The sequence below is a fragment of the Rhincodon typus genome, chromosome 1, assembly GCF_021869965.1.
Source record: "Rhincodon typus isolate 14 chromosome 1, sRhiTyp1.1, whole genome shotgun sequence".
NCBI classification, from domain to species: Eukaryota; Metazoa; Chordata; class Chondrichthyes; order Orectolobiformes; family Rhincodontidae; genus Rhincodon; species Rhincodon typus.
This window is the reverse complement of record NC_063332.1, coordinates 138,441,843-138,457,744: the sequence shown is the minus strand read 5'-3', so window position 1 is coordinate 138,457,744 and position 15,902 is coordinate 138,441,843. Positions and strand designations below refer to the sequence as shown.

The 15,902-nt window shown below is 41.7% G+C and overlaps 2 protein-coding genes across 8 annotated transcripts in view; one reads left to right on the top strand and one right to left on the bottom strand.

The window, feature by feature from the left end:
• Positions 1-15,902, top strand: part of LOC109918893 (tryptophan 2,3-dioxygenase-like) — a 136,941-nt gene that overhangs the window by 72,729 nt on the left and 48,310 nt on the right. The window lies entirely within an intron of this gene.
• The window catches only part of ctso (cathepsin O), a 63,916-nt gene continuing 48,952 nt past the window's right edge, over positions 939-15,902 (bottom strand). The window contains exons 7-9 of one of the 6 annotated variants that reach the window (XM_048599644.1): positions 10,983-11,075; positions 3,926-4,024; positions 939-3,826 (exon numbers count right to left, since the gene is read on the bottom strand). In XM_048599644.1, the coding sequence (XP_048455601.1) occupies positions 3,957-4,024; positions 10,983-11,075 (161 nt within the window). In that variant the 3' untranslated portion in view covers positions 939-3,826; positions 3,926-3,956. Of the gene's footprint in view, positions 3,827-3,925; positions 4,025-10,982; positions 11,076-15,902 lie in introns of those variants that run through there. The other 5 variants (XM_048599663.1, XM_048599655.1, XM_048599682.1 and 2 more) reach the window with 5 other exon arrangements.

The window sequence follows — 15,902 nt, the reverse complement described above, 5'->3', positions numbered from 1 at the left end:
GGATGAGCACTTAAAATGGCAGGGCAGGGCACAGTAGGCTATGGATCAACAGCAAGTAAATAGGATTAGTGTAGTGTCATGTTTGTTGGTTTGCATAGACGTGGTGGGCTGAAGGGCCTGTTTCTATCCTATATGACTCTAAGACTGCACTGGCAGACCCAATGTTTCAGTCTGCTCCTGCCTGCTTATTGAGTTTATTCTATCTTAACTTGTAATTCTTACGATGCTTGATGTTGGTTTCACAATTTCCAGTTTTCTGGCCCTAGCTGCATCCTCTCCATCAGGAATGTGCAACCCTTCTGCATGTCCATCCCACATCAGGATGGTCTTAAGGCTCTTCACCTCTTTCTTGACAAGAGGTCTGAACACCCCCCACTCGTCACCACCCTCCATCACCCGGTAGACTTTGTTCTCACTTTGAACGACTTTTCCTTTACTTCATCTCATTTTCTCCACGTCAAAGGCATGGCCAGGGGTACTTGCTTGGTCGTAGCCAGGCCCCTCTCTTTTGTGGTATTTAGAACATTGCTTATTCCAGTCCTACTTGGGGTTCCCTGCACAACACTTTCTTCGATACATCAGTGCTGTTTTCTGGTATCATGTGGAATTGGAAAAGTTAATCAATTTTGCTTCTAATTAGGCATTTTACAGCCTCTAGGATTGAATACTCAATATTGAAATACTTAATATTTCACATTCAAAATCATAGAATCCCTACAGTGTGGAAACAGGCCCTTCGGCCCAACAAGTCCACACTGACTCTCAGAGCATCCCACCCAGACCCATTCCCCCTAACCTACACATGCCTGAACAATGTAGCATAGCCAATTCACCTAACCTGCACATCTTTGAATTGTGGGAGAAAACCGGAGCACCCAGAGGAAACCCACGCAGACATGGGGAGAATGTGCAAACTCCACACAGACAGTCACCCGAGGGTGGAATTGAACCCGCGTCCCTGGCTCTGTGAGGCAGAGTGCTAACCACTGAGCCACCATGCCGCCCTTTTACAGCCAATGTCAAGTTTGCTTCCCTCGCTACAGATGCCACCAAACTTGCTGAATTTCTCCAGCATTTTCTGTTTTTAGTTTGAAATATATTGTACTTTATTTTGATAGTTTTTTTTTACGATCATCACAGCAAACAGTGTTTCTCTGTCAAAAAAATACTTTTGAACAAGTTTTGTGACTGATTTGTGCTAAACAAATCGCAGTCTTATAGGTATCACATTCCTTAAATCCATTGGGCAGAATTATATACCCCCCTTGCTGGATTGTCTTAACACTGGGCTCCTGATCAAATTGAGGCCCTTAAGTGGCAAATTAATGACAACTTAACATTTCCCACTCAGCCTCAAATTTCAGTCTGCAAGGAGAGGTTCAGAATTGGGTAGAAGGGAGACATGGATAGTGACCCTGTTCAGACTGTGAGCAGAAAGAGTTGAAAACATCCATTACAACCTCTTTCCAACATTGATATCACCACCCTCTCCCAATTTCTAACCGCTGTGGGTATTCTCGTATGCCCAGCCTCTCTACTAACATCTCCATATCTCTGCCTCACTTCCCCTTCCTTGCCCTAAGAACCTCACCCCTACCAACTCTTGGGCTGCGGAGACATACACACTGGGCACCATCTGCAGCCCCAGTCTAGCACACTTCATGTTTTGGTGTGATTATAGAGCCAGTGGCCAAGGCAGGATTTCCTCCCAAGAGAAGAATAGCAATGCTCATTGCTGACTGTCCCACTGACATTCAACGCTCTATAGGTGGGAACACATTTGTCATTGCTACAGTTTCAATAAACCAGAAGTTATATGGTAATTCTAAAAGGCTTGTAGAGAAGGCTTTGGCAAAACCAAAACTACTTCAGCAAATACAAAGGAATTTAGTACAATTGTCTTCACTACTCAGAAGTGGTACTTTCTTCATTGATGTTCAGCCCATCCTTCATATGTTGTCTTAACCATGACCTATTTTCCTAATTACTCATATTTAGGAAGCTTGTCAGTACTTGGTTTTAGGTTTGTTACTGCAGCACCAGAGAGATGGTTAAGCACTGAACAGAGCCACAGTGATCAACAGAGCTTACAGGTTTTAAGTAACAGGTGCACAGGATTGGGAGTGACATTATTAGGCCCTATTTCTTCATCTCAAGACCTTGGAGCCTTTGACACTGCTACCTCAGGCCTTCTCCCACCTTGTGCATGGCAGTCCTGGGAAGCAGCACTAACCGGAATGGAAAAAAGGAAAATGACAAGATGACAGTAGGTAGGGAAGAAAATAGAAGTTCATTTAGTTACTATAGCACTTAGGGAATGTTCTTGCCATTTTTTGTTTTGCATTCTTGTGGAATAAATGCATATTAGCATACAAGGCTCTGAACCAAGAGCTGGAAAATGGGATTAGAATAGTTAGGTGGTGTTTTTGACCGGCACGGACACAGTGGGTCAAAGGGCCTTTCTCTGCACTGATTTTTATGACTCAGGTGAGTGTATGGAACAAGCTGCCAGAGGAGGTAGTGGAGGCAGATACAATTACCAATTTTAAAAGGCATCTGGATGGATACATGAATAGGAAGAGTTTAGAGGGGTATGGGCCAAAGGCGGTAAAATGGGACTAGATCAGTTTAGGGTATCCACTCGGCGCGAATGAGTTGGACTGAAAGGTCTGTTTCCGAGCTGTATAACTATGAATCTATTTGTAACAAGATTAAAAAAAAACAGTTAAATAAGCAGCAGTACTCGCATCCTTATCAAAACTAATCATAAAAATAGACCCAGAAGTCAATTTGGACATCTTCAAAAAGAGAACTATACGTTTTCTATCTTTCAGGTGATCAAAGTTAAATTTAATTTTGACCAATTTTATGAGCAGTGTACACAAATTAAAAAGTACGTGCATAAGGTAATGAACTCAAAAAACATTGAGTGTATTGTGGTATCATAGTTTGTAAGGAATGAAGATTGGGAACAATCATTTGGTTAATTACCATCACTTTTAGTGCATTGAACTATGTTGCCAGGCAAGGTTGTCATTTTGTCCCTTTTGTACTGCATTCAACAAAATGGGAAGGTCAACAATTGTACTCACAAGCTGCTCATTCGAAACTTCCATGGAAATATTGTCATCTGAAAACAGTTTTAAAATTTAGAAAGACTACATTAGTGTAAATATACATATATTCCTTGCTACAATAAAATATTCATTAAAATATTAAAAATTATCATAAACTTTGGTAATGCAATCACATGAATTAGTAAACAGCAACACAAAAGAGCTCCAAATTTCTGTGTAAAACAAATTAAGCAACTTTAGGATTCTCTGATAATAAATATCATGAATACTGACAAGAGATGCTAATACCTAACTTAATACTAAGGCATTTTGGTGTAAACATTTTAAGACTGCTCTGCGGTGAGGTAGTTTGCCAGTGTCAGTGCATTTCAGAAAATGGTGGAATAGCATTGACAACTTTCTTTATGCCAGCTTGAGCTGTATAAGGTTCAACACTGTCAGCAGAGGGTCCAGAAGATGTAGGATGAAACATTCTTGTCTGTGCTAACTTGTCCACAGCAGTTATTAAGAAATCAGGTAGGTCCAAGCATGATTCTATGAGGTGATTCACCAAAATTTCTTCCATTGATTTAAATGAAGGAATATCAGTTGGGTTCCGGCATAGGTTACACAATGGGGGATGTGGAGGAATTGGGCTATCTTCATCTTAAATTCAGTTCGCGGTAAAAGGCTGTCCTGTAGGCAGACCAAGATCCAGGGAACATCTATTTCTTCTCATACAAATGCTACAGCAACTGAATCAGCAATGCCTGGGTGATTTAAAAAAAGTGCAACATTAAGAAATGTTTATTGGGAAACTGCATCTCATGTATAAATAGTTAATATTTCAGTTCAGTTTTTTAAAATACCTTTGTTCTTCTCGCTCCTCTCAACTGAAAACTATAGTAGTGACCTGTTCAAGTGATTTATTAACAGGTCAAAAGCAAAATACTGTAGTTGTTGTAAATCTGAAATAAAGCAGAAAAGTTTCGAAATTTTTTGCTGCTCAGATAGCATGTATGGCAAGAGAAAAAGCATTAATGTTCTTATTAATTCTTTAGATTATCAATCTGAAACATTAACTCTGTTTCTAATGCCACAGATGTTACCTGATATCCCTCTGGTCAGCTGTTTTCAGGTAGCTGGAATTGACATTCTTTCTGCTTCTGCTTGTTGACGTTTAATGCAAAGAATAAACTCTATTGATAGTAAAAAATGTCCTGGCTCAAAGATATGGCAACTGGATTTTTTGGACATGGACAACTCTAGACTATCAAGCTTGATATCACAAATTTTCCTACACCAACCATATACACTGCAGCTAAAGGAGATGCATGGGTATAGATTTCAACAGAAACACTGGCAATCTTGAGATGAAGAAATGGCAATTCTACTTCTCAATAGCCTCACTATCTATCTGAAGACAGTTCCAACATGATTTAGAGAACAATCTTAGCACCATGAACCTATCTTAGGAGCAGTGGGTAGGGAAGCACTGACTAATTCAACACTGTTCTCTTACTTTGGGACACAGTTTCATTTCACTTGGCTTAGTTGAATTTAAACAATGTCCCTGAAGACTGTAAAGATCCTAAGTGAAATAAATATTGATGGCTTCAATCACTTCTGTAGAATGAACTGCAGGAAAAAAGTCCTTAATTTGGCGCTACCACGGGTTCTCCTGTAATACGATAGTTGCGTTCCAGCTCAATATCATGTTATCTATATAAATAACTGGGCCTACGGGAAAAGGGAGGTTAGTGGAAGACAACCAAATAGCGTAACACAAAGGATTGCACTATCAGCAGCTGTTCAGACAGATTAGTCCAACTGTGACAGCAGCTTCACAGTTTCTTCTTGGATTGACACAACTGGCATCACTAATTCCAAAAAGTGTAGGACAGTTATCCAGGTGTCCTGGTCAATACTTATCCCTTAGTCAGCAACACAATGACAGATTATAGTCATTATAACATTGTTGCTCGTGGGAGAGTGTTGTTTAAAAATTAGCTGCTGTATTTTCTATAATGAATGCACTTCAAAACTACTTCAGTGGCTGTCAAGCTCTTTCTAACAACCTGAGGTTGTGAAAGATGTAAGCCTTTGTAAGCAAGATCTAGGTTCAAGTCCTGCCTCAGAACTCCAATGGCAAGAAAAGGTGTGTTCAAAATATTACTAAAAAGATTGAGTATCAATTGGCAAATTCTTCCAACACTGCCAGGAGCAGACTGTTAGATTGGGAGAGATTCCTGATCAGCTGTGTGACTAAAAGAATATTGGAGACTTTACGTCTACTATCCATAGTTCCGGACTGCGTTGTATGTTGCCATAGCAACGTAGCAACTCCTTCAGCGATCTTTTCACCACACCACAAGGGTATTGAAGGATATGGAGCAAAGGTGGGAGAATCAAGTTTAAACATAAGTCAATGATGAACTGACTAATTACTTAAACAGGCTCCTGGAGCCTCCTGTTGTCGAGTCAGAGTAATACAGCATGAAAACAGGTCCTTCAGCCCAAACTGGTCCATGCTGACCACTGTGCCCACTCAGCTAGTTCCAATTGGCTGTATTTGGTCTATATCCCTCTAAACCCTTCTCAGCCATGTACCTATCTAATTTTTTTTTTTAATGTTGCTGTTGTACCTGCCTCAACCAATTTCTCCAGCAGCCCATTCCATATACGCACCACTCTCTGCGTGAAGAAGTTGTCCTGCAGGTCCTTCTTAAATCTATCCCTCTCACCTTAAACCTATGCCCTCTAGTTTTCAATTCCCCATCCCTAGGAAAAAGACTATATGCTTTCATCCTATCTATGCCCCTCATGATTTTATACACCTCAATAAGGTAAACCCTCAATATCCGACATTCCAAGGAATAAAGTCTTATCCTGGCCAACCCCTCCCTATAGCTCAGGCCTACTGGTCCTGGCAACATCCACATAAATTGGCGGCACGGTGGTTCAATGGTTAGCACTGCTGCCTCACAGTGCCAGGGACCCGGGTTCGATTCCACCCTCGGGCAACTGTCTGTGTGGAGTTTGCACATTCTCCCCGTGTCTGCATGGATTTCCTTTGTGTGCTCCGGTTTCCTTCCATAGTCCAAAGATGTGCAGACTAGGTGGATTGGCCATGCCAAATTGCCCGTAGTGTTCAGGGATGTGTAGATTAGGTGGGTTATAGGGGGATGGGTCTGGGTGGGATGCTCTGAGGGTCGGTGTGGACTTGTTAGGCCAAAGGGCCTGTTTCCACACTGTAGGGATTCGATGATTCTATGAAGTCTTCTTTGCACATTTTCCAGTTTAACTAAGTCTTTCCTATTAAAGGGTGACCAAAACTGTACACAATTCCCCAATGGCCGCCTCACCAACGACTTATGCAACGGTAACATAACATCCCAACTTCTACACTCAATGCCTTGACTGATGAAGGCCAGCACGCTAAATGCTTTCTTCACCACCTTGTCCATCTGTGACACTGCTTTCAACGAACTATGTACTTGTACTTCTAGGTCCCTCTGTCCCACAACACTCCTCAGGACCTTACCGTTTACTGTATAAATCCTACCTTGCTTTGACATACCAAAATGCAACACCTCACACTTATCTGTATTGAATTGCATTTGCCAATCCTCAACCCAACTCCCCCATCTGATCAAGATCCCTCTGTAATTTTTGATAACCTTCTTCGCTATCAATGATACCTCCGAATTTTGTAACATTCACAAACTTACTAATCGTGCCTAATACATTCACATCCAGATCATTTATGTAAATAACAAATAACAAAGGTCCCAGCACCGATCCTCGTGGCACACCACTAGTCACAGGCCTCCAGTCCGAGAAACAATCTTCAACCATCACTCTTTGCTTCCTACCATCGAGCCAATTTTGAATCCAATTAGCTAACTTTCCCTAGATCCCATGCGACCTAACTTTCATGACTAGCCTGCTGTGCGTGACCTTGTCAAAGGCCTTACTAAAGTCCATACAAATAACATCCCCACTGCCCTCCCTCATCCATGCTCTTGGTTACCTCTTTGAAAAACACTCAAAGATTTGTCAGACATGATTTCTCGCGCACAAATCCATGTTGACTATCCCTAATCTGACCTTGACTATCCAAATGTTGGTTGATCTTGTCCCTCAGTATCTTCTTCAATAACTTGCCTACCACTGATGTCAGGCTTAATGGCCTGTGGTTCCCTGGCTTGTCCTTGCTATGTTTCTTAAACGATGGAACGACATTAGACCTCTCCCGTCTTCTGGAACTTCACCAGTGGCTAAAGATGAAGCAAAAATCTCTGCAAGGGCCTCTGCAATTTCTTCCCTAACCTCCCACAACATCCAAGGATGAACTTGATCAGGCCCAGGGGATTTATCCACCTTAATCCGCTTTAAGGCTGCAAACACCTCCTCTCTGGTATGCAGTCCAAAACATCTCCACTTGTTTCCCTTATTTCCTTAGCATCCATGATTTTCTCCTCAGTAAACACTGAGGAGCAATGTTCATTAAAAATCTCCCCCATCTCTTGTGGCTCCACTCATAGATGGCCATGCTGATCTTTAAGGGACCAATTCTCTACCTAGCTACCCTCTTACTTTTAATACAGATATAAAACCTCTTGAAATTATCTTTAACCTTATCTGCCAAATCAATCTCATACCTTCTCTTCGCTCTTCTGATTTCCCTTTTGAATGTGCTCCTACACTTTTTATATTCATCTATGGATTCGCTTGAGCCCAATAGCTTAAATCCAATGTATGCCTTCTTTTTCCTGACTAGAGCCTCACTGTCTCTTGTCAGCCAGGGATCCCTAAACCCTGCCAGCTTTTCCCTTCACCCTAACAGGGACACACTGTCCCTGGACTCTTGATATCATACTTTTAAAAGCCTCCCACATTTGCCAGTCGTTCCTTTTCCTTCAAAATGACTCAGCCAATCGTCCTCTGCTAGATCCTGCCTAATGGCCCCAAAATTGGCCCTGCTCCAGTTCAGCACCTCAACCTGTCGACCTGTCTTATCTTTTTCCACAACTATGTTAAAACTAAGAGAGTTATGGTCACTTTATCCAAAGTGCTCTCCGACTGACACTTCAGTGAGTTGTCCAACCTTGTTTCCTAAGAGGAGGTCCAGTCTTGCACCCTCCTGAGTAGGGCCCACTACATATTGATTTAGGAAACTTTTTTGGACACATTTGACAAATTCCACCCTGTCAAGGCCTTTTACACTCTGGGTGGCCCAGTCAACACAGGGAAAATTAAAATCTCCAACCAATACTATCCTATTATTCCTACAGGTATCTGCAATCTCTCTACACATCTGCTCCTCTAGTACCTGCTGGCTATTTGGAGGTCTTTAATACAGTCCCAAGACAGTGACCATCTCCCCCTTGTTTCTAAGTTCTAATCATATAGCCTCATTTGATGACCCCTTGAGAATATCCTCTCTAAACACTGATGTTATGTCCTCCCTTATCAAAAAGGCAACTCCCCCTCCTCGCTTACTTGTACTTCTTTATCACACCTGTAGCTTCTGTCTCTTGGAACATAGAGCTGCCATTCCTGCCTTTCCCTCAGCCATGTTTCTGTTATGGCTATAATATGCAATTCCCCAGAGCCAATCCATGCACTGAGGTCATCTGCCGTATGAGTCAGGCCTCGTGCATTGAAATAAATGTACTTTAAACCAGAAGTCTTTTCCCTCGCTTTACTGTGCCCCTGACTATCCTGAATAGTAAACTTGCTCTTGATGGCTAATGTATTTTCCCTGACTTCTCGATGGCCCTTCTCTTCTTCAGAGTGCCAAACACACCCCCCCACCAAACTAGTTTAAACCCTCCCAGGTAACACTAGCAATTTCCCTGCGAGGATATTGGATCCCCTCCAATTCAAGTGCAACCTGTCCCTCTTGTACAGGTCACCTCTACCCCAGAAGAGATCCTAATGATACAAGAGCTGAAAACTCTGTCCCCTACACCAGCTCCTCAGCCACACATTCATCTGGCCTATTTTTCTATTTCTATCCTCAATGGCACATGGCATTGGGAGTAATCCAGAGATCACTGACCTTGAGGTCCTGCTTTTAAAACTTTTTACCTAACTCCCTATAATTATTTCATACGACCCCATCCCTGTGGTACTCAGGTCCTGTGCCTCACAGAGTTTTGTTTCAAGGTATGTCAGATATACTATTTTTCACTCTTGCCTACATCCAACTTTTCCTGATAACAGACCTGCTGGCTTAATTACATTTCAGTTTTAATGAAGGCTGACAGGGAGAATTTCTCTGGAATTGACTGTAGGTATCATTAGCATAAGGCTCCTGACAGCAAGATGTCTACTGGATGGAATCATGTTATAGCCAACACAAGTTCACGTTTTAGAAATAGCGTTCCCCTATTCGTCAATCAACTTATAGCCAAATCGTGTTGCCGGAACACACGTTGTACAGAACCCCATGTAATTGGTAAATTCAGACGTTTCAGAAACATTTGGTGTGCAAAATGGGAACAACTTTACTAACAGCAAGAACCATTATGGCTGGTAATTTAGTGCATTTTGGAGATTAGTGCAGCTGTCAATTACAGTACAAAAAACCTGCACTGCTAAAATACACAGATTGATAGGCCATCTGATTACCATCTATTCCTGTAGTTTCAGTACACTTTGTTATTTATAGTTCCGAGATTTGTTATTGCAACAGTATGAATGCTTAGTTGAGTTTTAGGTGCACAAAAAGCACTTAGCAGGAGGCAGGGGTGGGACTGTGTTCACAATTTGATTGAAAGTTTGAAGAGGCTATTAAAGGATTATATGTCTTTGATGTGGTTTCTGAAAAGAAGTTAGTTTGCCTTTATAATAGATTATCCAATTGAGAGGATTTAAAATTGTTGAATAGGTTTAAGAATGAGAATTATTTCAGTTTACAACATATATATAAGCCAGAACTCTCTTTATTGGTTAAAAGTTTATTTAATTTTCTTCTTGCCATGACTCCTGGGGCCTGCCTGTTGTAGGTACTGGGTGAGTAGGTTTGAAGGTGGTATGTGGGGGGGAGGTATAAGAAAGCATGCAGGTGCTAGGGGAAGCAGGTGCAAAAATAACAAGTGAGAGTCTAAGAACCTTTTATAAAACCGGGCTGAAGACTCAAAAGGACCAAGTTGGGCTTCTCACCAAACCTCTTCAATGCTCACCTGCTACATTAACTGCACCAGAAATGGCTGGCTTGATTCAATCATGTCTCGTTCACTCCCAGAGCAAACACTGCAATGAGACAGGGCGCTTGATATCAAGGTAGAGCTGCTGAGTTGGGAAATTTCCTCCCTCATGTTATTTGCAGTCCTAATGATTGCCTCTGTTACCATGACAACCAAGGAAAGTCCATCCCTCTCTTTCCAGCTGTCAGAATCTCAATAGGGGCTTCATTCATTATAAATGTCACCTACTTCCAATAAACCTTTATGGGTTTTCTTTCCCATTGGACCAAATAGCTGGAATGTCTGTTAGTAGTTCAATAGTACCAAATGAAGTGATTAATTTGTGAGCTTGGTGACTTGAAGTACCAGCCTCACAAAGAAAGAAGTAAATCAGTTCTTGGCTCTTTCCAGTATTACATCTGGTTAACACTATCATGGTACCTAATTTCTCTCTGAAATGAAATAGGAAACCAGACTTCATAGGAATGCAATTTCACCATGAATCATGATGCAAAAGTAAACAAGATTTTAGCAACATGATACTGCAGGGTGTAAGCTGGACTCTGATACAGTTTTGAAACTGAACTGAATAAAAATGAACACCCATCTCCAAAATATGAAGATATTGATTTCCAACAAACTTTGTCCTGATTGCATAAATTCAAAGTGTATTCCCTAAATGAATGAAATTTTATTTTAAAATGAACTGTAGATTCCACAGAAAACTCACCACAAATATTTCTTCCCATTTTGATGTATACATAGCCATCAATTCCCCATTTGGTTCCCCATGAATTCCGTACAATCCAGTAAGGAATATCACCTGTTTTCAATAGAGAAGTGCCGTAAGTTACTGTTATTTCATACTTGGTCACTACTTTATGGCAAGCCCAATATCAGAAAGCACTTGTATCTACCACTGCAGGACTATCAGAGTAGAAAATAGGAGATCATTTTGATACAAGCATAGCACTTATATCTAACTTCATTTAGTAGATCTTCAGGAGAGACAACTGAGTTTTCCATGCTGAGTCAACTCTCCAAATCCAACTCAGAACAAATTTCGTTAAAGAAAAAAAAACTGCAGATGCTAGAGTCCAAGGTAGACAAGCAGGAGGCTAGAAGAACACAGCAGGTCAGGCAGTATCTGGAGGAAAGGAGCAGTCAATATTTTGGATATTACCCTTCTCCAGGATTGGATTTGGGGCAAGGGAGAGCTGCAGATAAAGTTGGAGGGGGAGGGGTGGAGGCGGAATGGTGGTGATAGGTGGACTCTGGTGGTAGGTATGACCTGGTTGGTCGATGGGATGGATGAATAGATTGGTGCTGGAAGGGAGGGTCAGAGGTGGAATGGAAGGGAGGAGGTGGGGAGGCGAGGGATGAGTGGGAAGGTTATTTGAAATTGGAGAACTCAATGTTGAGTCCAGGCTGTAGTGCGCCTAGGCAAAAGATAAGGTATTGTTCTTCAAATTTGCATTCTGAGTCACTGCGACACTGGAGGAGGCCAAGGACAGACATGTCGGAGGGGGAGTGGGGTGGGGAGTTGAAATAGGTGGTGACTGGGAGGTTAGTCTGGCCGTTATGGGCCAGGCAGAGATGCTCAGCAAAACAGTCACCTAGTTTACGTTTGATCTCACCGACGTAGAGAAGACCACATCGGGAGCACCGGATGCAATAGACTAGGTGGAGGAGATGTAGGTGAAGCTCTGTCTCACTTTAAGATCCTCAATGGAGGTGAGGGAGTTGGTGTGTGGGCAGGTGTTGCACCTTTTACAGTTACAGGGGAAGGTACTGGGTGAGTTGGAGTTGTTGGTGGGGAGTGTAGCTTGAACTAATGAGTGGTGAAGGGAATGGTCCTTGTGGAAGGCAGAGAAGGGTGGGGAGTGGAAGATGTTCCGGGTGGTGGAGTCTAATTGGAGTTGGCCGAAGTGTTTGAGGATGATACATTGGATGCAGAGGCTGGTGGGGTAGAAATGAGGACAAGGGACACCCTATCTTTATTATGTTTGGGGAGAGGGGGGAAATGGTGGTGGTTAAGAGGTGTGGAGCGGGGAATGGAGGAGGCACAGTGGAGAGCTGTGTCCACAAACTTTCCTGAACAGCTGGACTTTTGTTGTGGCCTGGGGTTGTGAATATAATTCAACATAAATAAACTGCAATAGTCAGGAATTTATTCACCTTTGTTAGTGACCATGGCGCCTTGAAGCAGGTGGGAGGTGGAGTGGGTGAACAATGTGGTCATCGCAGACAATAATTAGAGGAGATGAATAGCACCATCTGTAAGTAGGATTGAGTTTATTGCCTTCCTGCTAACAGGGCAGGGAGCAACTCAAATAGTACACTGGAGAGGAGGTACGCTGGGGAGGGGGGGTGGTGGTGGAAAACCGGTTACATTGAGGTGCACACATAGTGAATTGTTGAAAAGAAGTTCTGTCTGTAGAGTACCAGGGACAAGAAAAGGACTATGAATAGGACTTCAAAGTTTTAATCATTAGATTATCAGATAAGCAGAATATGGAAATGAGCAAGCAGCTGAAAGTGGGATGAGAAAGAGAAATACCGGCACCAGTGGTAGGAGAGAAAGGAAATTTACTATTGGCATGTGCTCCACTGAAGCAATTTAAAATCAATGACACAACAGAATACAGTGGCAACATAGACTGCAAATTATTAGGTAGTAGTAGTAGTATAAATAAAGGGAAGAGAGCAGGATAAAAGTTAGAATTTGTACTTTAGGCAACACAGGTAAAGGGAAAACCGGATGACGCAAATCAATTAAAGCGAGTAGAGATGGGTATGAAATTTGTGAGAAAAATATTATACTCGACAAGCAGATTAGGATGTGTGACTCAAATAAACATTATTTATCCAAATTCTTGAAATACACAGACCAAACTGAATAATTCCCAGGTCCAAATTCAACTTGTCAGACCTGATACGGTAGCCATCACCAAGTCATGGTTGCTTGATAGTAAGAATCAGAAATTAAATATACCAGGTTTATAATATCTACTGGAAAGACAGATGAAATGGTAGGGGGAAAACATAGTTGCCTCAGCAATAAGGATAAAATCAAATCAATGATAAGAAATGGTGCCTTCATGATTTAACATTATATTAGAATTTTAGCTGAGAAGTGCAGATGGTTTAAAATCAGAGATTAGACAAGGATTTACGAAAGACACAGCAGTTTTAAAGGAGGATTTTAACATTCTTGCATATCAGGTTAAGGGGACTAGAATATATCAGAAAGACTGATTTTCTTGAATGTGTCCAGGATGGTTTTCTGCAACATTATACCCTGCAGCCAACAAACAGCATGTTGTAATACATTTAGTAATGAATAACGAGTGAGATGTAATTAACAACCACACTGTACACTTTTATTTAACCAAAATTGATCATGATATGATCGAGCTCAATGCAATGTTGAAAGGGGAAACATCTTCTAAGGGCAGAATTTTACCTGCAGCTTTGGGGACATGTGAAGTGTTAAATCTCCTGAAAGTGATATCCAGTCAAGATCCTGCTATAATCCTATTCACTTCTATGTTTCACCTGGATGGTTCAAGAAGGCTGCCAACAAATCAACTTTGAGGGCAATTAGAAATGGGCAGTAAATGCTAGCATAACCTGAATGCTCATATCCATGAAAGAATATGATTTAAAAACGCCTGCACCAGTGCATTTGAAGATATTTGCAAGTCAACAAATGTACATTAGATGTCATTCACCATACTCCTGTACTGCAGTGAGACCAAAATTGTGGATCAGTGACACACAGAAGAACACAAGAGAAGTTCCATCAGCAACACCTCTGCTTCATCTTCCAGATTTGATGGAGAGACCAATAAGCAAACGCACGCATACTTCTTAAAACTGACTCAACTGGCATTCAGGCAAAACTCCTACAAAATCATGTAGTAGCGTTTAGAAGAATGAGTGGACATCTAATTTAGGTATACAAGATGCTAAAGGGAATTGACAAAATTGACGTAGAGTGGATGTTTCCCCTTGAGGGGCGATCTCACATGCAAGTTCATTGTTTAAGGCTAAGGAATGGCAGATTTAAAAGACAGATGACAAGGAATTGCTTCTCTCAAAAGGTTGTTAATATGTGGAATTCATTACTCCAGAGTACAGTGGATGTCAGGACACTGAATAAATTTGATACATAGATTTTTAATTAGTAAAAGCTTATGGGAGCAGGCAGGCAGTACAGTTGAGGCCAGGATGATATCAGGTAGAGTGGGTTTGAGGGGTTGGATTGGTTATTCCTTCTCCTAGTCCTTATGTTCTTACAATGGACTGAACACTATTTCTGAATGACTGAAGTCATAGAACATATGAGATTATGGGTACAGCACAAGAACAGGCCCTTTCGCCCACAATGTTGAGCTGAACATGAAGCCAAATTAAACTAATCCCTCCTACTTACCCTTGGTCAATTCCTTGCATATTCATGAGATTATGTAAAAGTCTTTTAAACATCCCTATTGTATCTGCATTCACCATCACTCTTGGCAGCACTCCTACCACTCTCTGTGTAAAAAAACTTACCCCTCACATCTCCTTTGAACTCCCCCCCAACCTTAAGTGCGTGCTCCCTAGTTTGAGACAGTTCAACTCTGGGAAGAAGATTCTGATCATCAACCCTATTTATGCCTCTCATAATTTTATAGACTTCTCTCACCTCAGCCTCCACTGCTCCAGAGATTAAAAAAAAGAGTTTTTCTATCCTCTCCTTATAGCTCCTACCCTCTAATCCAGACTCCATCCTGGTAAAAGAGATAACAAGGTGTAGAGCTGGATGAACGCAGCACGCCAAGCAGCATCAGAGGAGCAAGAAGGCTGACGTTTCCCTTCTTCAGATTTCTGAAGAAGGGTCTAGGCCTGAAACGTCAGCTTTCCTGCTCGGCCTGCTGTGTTCATCCAGCTCTACACCTTGTTATCTCAGATTCTCCAGCATCTGCAGTTCCTACTATCTCTGCAACCTGGTAAACCTCTTCTGTAACATTACAATTCTGTAATGTGGCGACCAGAATTGAACACAGAGTACTCTAAGTGTGGCCTAACCAAAGTCTTACAAAGCTGCAAGGTGACATCCTGACTCTTGTACTCAATTCCTGACAAATAAAGGCAAGCATGCCATTCGCCTTCTCCACCACCTTATCTACTTGCATGGTCACTTTCAGGGAACTATGGACTTGAACCCCAAGATCCCTCTTACATCAAGGCTCTTCAGGGTCCTGCCATTAACTCTATACTTTTTCCTAACATTAAAAAACATTTGGATAGGACATGGATGAGAAGAGTTTAGAGGGATATGGACCAAATGCGGGCAGTTGGAACTAGCTGAGTGGGCACAATGGTCAGCATGGACCAGTTTGGGCTGAAGGGCCTGTTTTCATGCTGTATTACTCTATGATTCTATTTGATCTCCCAAGGTACAGCACCTCACATATACACAGATTAAACTCCATCTGCCATTTCTCCACCCATATCCGGCTGTATCCTTTGATAATCTCTACACTATCCACAACTCCACCGATCTTTGTATCATCTGCAAACTTACCAACACACCCACCTACATTTTCATCCAAGTCATTAATATATATCACAAACAGCAAAGGTCCCAGTATGAATCCCT